The sequence below is a fragment of the Eublepharis macularius genome, chromosome 6 (genome assembly GCF_028583425.1).
Source record: "Eublepharis macularius isolate TG4126 chromosome 6, MPM_Emac_v1.0, whole genome shotgun sequence".
NCBI classification, from domain to species: Eukaryota; Metazoa; Chordata; class Lepidosauria; order Squamata; family Eublepharidae; genus Eublepharis; species Eublepharis macularius.
The window spans coordinates 126,315,326-126,323,377 of record NC_072795.1 but is presented as its reverse complement, the minus strand read 5'-3'; the positions used below and the strand labels follow the sequence as shown (position 1 = coordinate 126,323,377).

At 48.5% G+C, this 8,052-nt stretch overlaps 1 protein-coding gene across 2 annotated transcripts in view; it reads left to right on the top strand.

Moving 5' to 3' along the window:
• Positions 1–3,516: 3,516 nt before the first annotated feature.
• Positions 3,517–8,052, top strand: part of PIK3AP1 (phosphoinositide-3-kinase adaptor protein 1) — a 64,177-nt gene continuing 59,641 nt past the window's right edge. For both annotated transcript variants that reach the window (XM_054984190.1, XM_054984189.1), the window contains exon 1: positions 3,517–3,729. In XM_054984190.1, the coding sequence (XP_054840165.1) occupies positions 3,711–3,729 (19 nt within the window). In that variant the 5' untranslated portion in view covers positions 3,517–3,710. The remainder of the gene's footprint in view (positions 3,730–8,052) is intronic.

The following is an 8,052-nucleotide window of genomic DNA, read 5'->3' as shown; positions in this document are numbered from 1 at the left end:
GGGTGGCCTCCCAGCCAGTGGCCCCGCGCTGCCCTGGCCGCTTGCCGTGCCTGGCCCGCAGCTGTGTGCAGGCAGCAGCAGCATGGGGCAACTGAGGGGGAGAGCTGGGAGGCTGCCCGCTCAAACTGCCCCGCACTGCCGCCTCCAGTACGTGCTCCCGCCCAGGCACGGCAGCTGCGGGCCAGGTGCGGCAGGTGGCTGGGGCAGCACATGGGCAGCTTCCCAGCTCTCCCACTCAGTCGCCAGTGCTGCTGCCGCCAGCTCCGCGGCACGCTCCCCCCTCCCCCAGCGCCCTCTCCGGCTCCTCAGCGCTCGAGGTAGCAGCCATACCTGCCTCCATGGACGCGCCAGCCCTGGCTGCAAGACTGAAAGGCTTTTGCTGTCCTCAGAAGTCTTCCGTGGACTCATGAACAGATCAGTGATGGTTGTTTAGACAGTTGGAAAGGTCTCCCCACCGCATCTTATGAATCATTGGGCCAGTCCAAGACGAACAGGATGGATTGCTATATGTGCAATTCCCCAGCCGGGCAAAGAGTGCCCCCAGGGCCCTGTAAGGCAGGGAGTTGAAGCCCCTTCTTTCTCTTGCCACAGTCCTGATCTGAATTGGGGCCCCACACACATACACGGGAGATGTGTTCCCGGCATCATGACATGAGGCTGTTGGAACAAAAGATGGGTAATGGAGAATCCAGGTCCTACTCTCAAAAAACTCCTATTTCTAGCTTGCACAGGTGAGAGGTGATATTTTGAGCCTCCTGAAAGGCTAATAATTCCCTGTAAGATGGAAACTAGCATAGTGTGGTAGGAAATTTCCCTCCTGACTAGGGTTGCCAACTGTGGGCTGTGAAATTCCTGGAGATTTGGGGGTGGAGCCTGGGTAAGGTGAGGTTTGGGGAAGGCAGGGTCCTCAGGGATTATATAATGCCATAGAGTCCACCCTCCAAAGCAATCATTTTCTCCAAGGGAACTGATCTCTGTCATCTGGAGATCAGTTGTAATTCCAGGAGATCTCCAGGCCCCACCTGGAGATTGGCAACCCTACTCCTGACTATGAAAGAATTCTGATTTTTTTATTTTTTACATGGAGGAATTCTACAATTTTGACTCTTTCCACTCATAGTGGCCCCACCCTTGTCTAACGGGACAGTTTGTAGCACTCAGCACCAGTGGCACTCTCATTCAAAAACAAGCCCTGCCAAGTTCTAGGAGATTTACTTGCAAGTAAACCTGGGTAGGCTCCATTGGTTCGAAGCCCCACTCTTTCAGGGCAACTTGCTGGGTGACCTTGGACAGGAAAGAGAGCAGGACTTCTGAAGGAATCCATTGTCACGGGGCCCAGCATCCTTTTTGCAGGCAGCCTACTCACGCCTATTTGCTCAACATCTTTTGCTAGCTGCCGTTTTTATTGTTTTAATTGGCCTAATATGTTGCACTGCCTTGTCTGGTCAAACCGTCTGGCCACATTTCTTCCAGGATCACAGATCCAGAGGAGTTAGCCATGTAGTAGCAAAATAGAAAAGAGTCCAGTCGCACCTTTTAAGACTAACCAACTTTACTGTAGCATAAGCTTTCGAGAACCACAGTTCTCTTCGTCACATGCATCTGAAGAAGAGAGCTGTGGTTCTCGAAAGCTTATGCTACAGTAAAGTTAGTTAGTCTTAAAAGTGCCACTGGACTCTTTTCTATTTCTTCCAAGGAGGCTATCGCAACAATGCTCTCACAATGTTCTATGCAAACAAGCAGCCGCAGTGAGCTGCTTGGCCAGAGATGAGAGGAACAGCTTCCAACCTCCCAGGCACCAGCTGCCGCTGGGTCAGCTTGCCCCAGTCATTGTCCTCGGCTGCCTTGGGCTGGGCCAAACCACTCGAGCATCCGCTTAGGATGGCACAATGAAGAGGGCACCAATGTAGTGCAAGAGACTCGCTTTCTCCCAGGTGTAATGACCATCAGAGGAGGTTGGCATCCCCTCCTAGGTCTGCACCACTACTTGTCAGCTGTGTGCAAGAGGTCTCGAAGCGGCAGGGACAGGCATACCTCATTTGGGTTGGCAAAATATCTTGCGGCAAGTCAAAGGATGGAGATCACAAGTGCCCAGTCATTTTCCCACAGGAATTCTCTATGGCTTTAGGTTTCTAGCTTGCTCTTGCTGCATTATTTAGAGAGGCCAACCTCCAGGCGTGGCCTGGAGCTCTCCCAGAATTATACAAGAGCCTGCGTGGTGAAGAGGTTAGTGTCAGACTAGGATCTGAAGGCCCAGGTTCGAATCCCCACTCTGCTATGGAAATTTTGCTGAGTACCTTGGCCGGTTGCATCCTTTCAGCCCAACCAACCTCACAGGAATAAAATGGAGGAGAGGAAAACAGTGTGAGCTGCTTTGGGTCCCCACTTGGAAGAAAGTTGGGGTATAAATAAATAAACACAGAACGCAGCGGCACGCGTCCTTACTGGAACGCCAATCCGAGCGCGCATTCATCCTGTGCTGTGCCAGCTGCACTGGCTCCCAGTGAAGTTCCAGATCCAGTTCGAGGTGTTAACCTTGGTGTTTAAAGCCCTTCACGGACTGGGACCTGCATGCCTGCGGGACCGCCTCTCCCATTACGTCCCCTGCAGGGCGTTGCGTTCTGCATTCAAGCAACTCCTGGTGGTCCCCGGCCCAAGGGACATCCGTCTGGCCTCAACCAGGGCCAGGGCTCTTTCTGCCCTGGCCCCAGCCTGGTGGAACTCTCTCCCGCTGGAGATCCGGGCCCTGCGGGCCCTGCTACAGTTCCGCAGGGCCTGTAAAACAGAGATGTTCTGCCAGGCCTTTGGCTGAGTGCCAGCAGGTGTCCTCCTTCCTCCACCTAAGACCACCGCTTCTTCTGGGACTGCCCTCCGCCATGTGCTATGCTCATATACAGACTCCCAAATATTTATTTAAATAGCCTGCGCCTGGACTATTTTAATTACTCTTTTAAGATTATTATTGATTTTATGGTTTTGTGATTGATTGACTGTGTTTTGCGACTGCTGTTAGCTGCCCTCAGCCCATTTGTGGGGAGCATGGGGTATAAATCGAATCGAATCGAATCGAATCAAATACATACATACTTACCTACCTACCAGGGATCAGTTCCGTTGCAGAAAATGGAAGGTGAACTCTGTACCTTTATACCCCGCTGAGGTCCCTCCTCTCCCCAGATCCCGCCCTCCCCAGGTTCCACCCACAAATCTCCAGGAATTTCCCAGCCCAGAGTTGGCAACCCTGTACCGTTTCTCGGATTGTTACCATAGCCGTTTCATGTTTCTGCCTTGTTTCACATTTCTGCTATCCTTGCTTCTTGGCTGTCTCTGCATTGACTTCTAGTCTCGGTGAAAAAAGGCGGACTACAAAACACACCCGGCCGCGAAGCAAACACCCCCTCGCAGTCAGAACGGGCCCGGCTGGCGCCGCGTCCCCGATTGTTTTTGGGCAGCCGGCCGCATCTCCAGGAGTGGGCGGCGTTCCCAAAGTCCCCGGCGGGCCCGGCGCCAGCTGCCCTCGCCCGGACGCGCCGCGCCTCGACGCCGCTTTCCCGGGCGGCCGGAGCAGCCGCGAGCAACCCCGAGGGGAAGGAAGTGCTCGCCGCCCTGGGCTGGCCTCTCGCAGGGCTGGGGTGAGCCGGCTCTCGCGGCGGCAGGCCTCCAACAGGGCGCCCCGTCGGCGGCCGAGCTTGCCAAAGGCTCGGATCGGCATGGCGGCAGCAGCCTCAGGTAGGGGATCGCACGGGCGCCGACCGGCAAAGCCAGAGCAGGAGCCGCCTGGTTGGGACGGGGGGCTGCGGACAACCGGTGCGTAATTCAGGCTTATTTGGGAGGTTCGACAGGGGAGCACTGTTGGATTGGATTTTTTTCTTAAAAAACGCGCGATCTACAAACTTTCATAACTTGGTTCAGCGTGGACCCTAACTCTGCAGTTACTCCGGTGTCATCATTCTATGGGAGTCAGTGGGTTGGAGTAACTCTGTGTAAAATTATGCTGTGAGTCACACAACACGGGGGACTGCAGTATAACAAGATAGGTGGGATAGATTGGGGTGGGGGCTCAGGAGGATTGGAGTTGATCAAATGATGCCTGGGAAAGAGAAAGTGAATACAGAGAACTTCTTCCTCCTCCCTTACAGTACTAGAATTGGATGGGGGGGGCATCCAGGGGAGCTGAAAGGCAGTATTTAGATATATATTTGATTATTTGTTGCTGCTGCTGTTACTTACAACTTTCTCTTTGAGATTCAAGGCAGATTGCAAGACTGATAAACTTTTCAGTCAGTCGTTTATATGTTTATATTCCACTCCCTCCCCCCCACACACACACCCAATGGAGTCCCAAAGTGACTTACAACTTCGTTCTGTTCTCCATTCAGATCAGTTTTGGACCAGTGTAGGACAAACAAAAATAAATACTTTTGGAAGCACCTCTTTACTCGACAAGTAATTAAATTGCGGAATCCACACATGATGGTCATCATGAGTGTAGATGGCTTGAGTGAGACGGATTCATGGAAGAGAGATCTATGGTTGACTACAAGACATACAGTGAAATCCTAAACAGAGTTACTCCAGTCTAAATCCATTGAAATCAGCGGGCTTAGACTGGAGTAACTCTGTTTAGGATTTTTCTGAAAGTGTCTGAAGGAAGCCTCCATATCTAGAGGCAGTAAACCTTTGAATACCACTGCTGGAAGGCTTTGCCAGGAATGTTTTGGCCTCTGTTTTATTTCTTTTATTTATGTTGTTGATAGACTGCCTTTCTCATGAGACTCAAGACTCAGGGTAAATCAATGCAATCCATAGGATTAGACATCTCATAAGCAATATAAAAGGACTAGATGGCAGTTTGAAAATAAAGGATTAGACATGATATTTAATACACTGCCCAAAATGGACTGCAAAATGTGTATAATATGCATATTCTGCTGAGCTCCTGGAAATTACTGAGCTGCAGTGGTCTGCACAACTGGAGTCTCTGAGCTGACTTCAAGGAGAGACCCTTGTGGACTTCATTGCAGTAATCTAGTCTTGATGTCACTGTGGCATGGATCCTGGTGGCCAGAATGGGACAGGCTTATACCCTGGTTGTTTGGCCTTCCGGGGCTACTGGCTGGCCACTGAGTAGAACAGGGTGCTGGAATAAATGGACCAGTGGTCCGATCCAGCAGGGCTTATGTGTTCTTATGAAGCATGAGATGAAGAATTTCAGCAAATAGAACATTTAGCACATGCCCTGCAAGACTGAGATGGATCATCTAGCTGTTTATTAATGGTAAGCACTAGCAGTCTTTTAGTCTTCATAAAAGGTTTATTTAAAAATCTCATAAATAATACTCTGTATGAGCCAGTTCTCACTACGTTTGACTGACCTGGGGGTAGCTGATTGACAAGAGTATGGCAGCATTTTTTATTTATTGGAGGGGTGGAATTGGCTGCAGTTTAACCATATCTGGTCCCCAAAGTGATTCAGAGTACAATTTAAAAACCTAAAATAAGAAACCTTTAAAATGGTTCATGATATGTAAAGGGGGAAACCATTTTTCCCCACCCTAAAGATAAGTAGGATTTGATTCCAGCAGGTGCTTTTGTGTCCTAGAAACTACTTCACCAGACGCAGTGATCTAGTGTGGTGTAGCGGTTAGAATGTCAGGCTAGGACGTGGGAGACCTGGGTTCGAATCTCCCCACTGCCATGGAAGCTTCCTGGGTGAGCGTGGGCCAGTCACAGACCCTCAGTCTAGACAGCCTCACAGGGTTTTTGTGAGGATAAAATGGAGGACTCGCTTTGGGTAGAGAGGCGGGATATAAATGAACTAAGTAACCGATTAAATGTTGATGCCTCACTTGGAAGTAATTTAATAAGTGAAATGATGAAGAAAAAAATATTAACAGCGGGACCAAAGGGCCACAAAATGCAGGAAGTATATGGCGAGATGCAATTACATCAACTGCAGATATAACCTAGGAAAGTACAGAGGCTATTCACAATAGCAGGAACTGGCAAATCCCCTGGTTTTGCTAAGCTAGTTGACACCTGTGGTGGCTGCGAAGTCCCCGCTGTTTTTTCTCTCCTCTTATGAATGTCTGCCTAGTGAGAACATACAACTTACAAAGCAGCTCTTGTATGCTATGAAATCTGATGGCCTTGTTCGTCTTTATAGTTTCTTGTTCATTTTGGTTGCAATGAACGAACCCCTCTGCAATTACCATCAGATCAGAGAGTCCCTTTGCCAACATCAGTTTAGTGGGGAAGCAACGAATCCATCTCTTGTGGCGTCACAGCTCCAAGGAACTCTCAAACTCTTACCTCCACATTTCCTTTGCCAAGCATACCACTACACTGAACAGTGCATTTGCCCTCGCTCTTTAGATTTGACAAGGGGTGCAAATAACATGTACTTTTGTGGGATGGGGGTGGAACAACTGATTTTCCCCACTTCACCGTTGGCCAGTTTGCACAAAGTAGTAAAGATACAGCTTACATCTTTGCCAACTCTTTACATTCCAGTCCAATGAGGGTTTACTCAGAAGTAACAGAAGAAAAGAGCAAGAATCCAGTAACACCTATAAGACTAACAACATTTGTGGTAGGGTATGAGCTTTCGTGAGTCACAGCTCACTTCTTCAGATACCTCCTGTTACAGACAGACGAACTCATCTTGATCTTACTCAGAAGAAAGTTATGTTTTTTTCATGGCATGTTAATATTCATAGCCTAGGTCTATGTGTGTTAGTTCAGAGTTCATTCAATTAAACTTATTTCCGGGTAACAACAGAAAATTACGGGCAGTGTTGCCTAGGGCACACTTTTCCCAGTTAGGTGTTCGGAAAGCCAATGAAATCAACGGAGATACGTGTGCTGTCTCTACATAAGAGTGCAGTCTTGCATCCTGATCCTAAGTTTATTTACTCAGATATAAACCCACTAATTTCCATGTAACTTTTGTAGCTTTAATCTCTCATTTCTGATGTTACCATTTATTTTACCTAGGTCATCACAGATCAGCAGGGAATTGAAAGACAGTTACGTCTTTGCCTCACCACCAGGGCCTTCAAAACTGTGGTTTTAGTATAGCCTTGCCAAACTGGGGTTGGCCGCTTATGTCTGGATGTACAAGAATCCAACTTGGCTTTTGTGCTTGTCTGTGGACTATATGCTTTCCTTACCTATTGTTTTATTTTTTATTTTGCTTCATTTATATCTTACCTTTCTCCTCATGGGGGACCCAAAATGCCGTCTGTTGTTCTCTTGTCCTCCATTTCCCCCCCTCACATCAGCTCTGTGAGGTGGGTTAGATTGAGACTCTGTGACTGGCCCTGGGTCACCCAGTGAGCTTCCACGGCAGAGTGGAGAATTGAACCTGTGTTGCCCAGATCCTAGTCTGTTACTCTAGCCACTACCCCATGCTGACTCTCTTTGTTGTCATAGCCAAATGTCAGCGAAACTCTGTTTTGCCTAGAATTCAGCATCACCCCAAGATGGGCTTTACATGCTCGCAGGAAAGTATGTGGTTGGATTGTGTGTAGCATTAGGTGCATCAAAGCCCAATGAAATCAGTAGGCATAGGCCTACAGTATTTTCTTAGGCTCTGAGGGTAAGAGTGAAAACACAACTGAGTTTCTCTTCCCTTTTCATGCCTCTTGTTAGCTCACCAATGTAGGGTGGCGGGGGACTTGCTCATGTTCCTTATGGGGAGGTGCATGAGCTGTTCTCACATGAGGAGCCCACCCACGTTACCCACAACAGAGGAAATGTAACAAAGTGGTGTGTGATGCCCCTCCCAGGCGACTGTTATTTTTACATTCATATTTATTAATGTATATCCTGATTTCAGGGTATCGAAAGCCTCAAGGGATCTCACATGTCACATAAAATAACAATAGAACTTTTATCTTCCTCTCCAAGTGAAAATATTTTAACAGAGCTATGAGGTAGCACCTGATTCAAACATTATGTTGTATTGCCTGGTCTGGGGAAGAGTATCTGCTTCTACCCACAAAATGAATTTTTTTTACGGGCACGCTTGCAGGTAATGTGTTTGGTAGA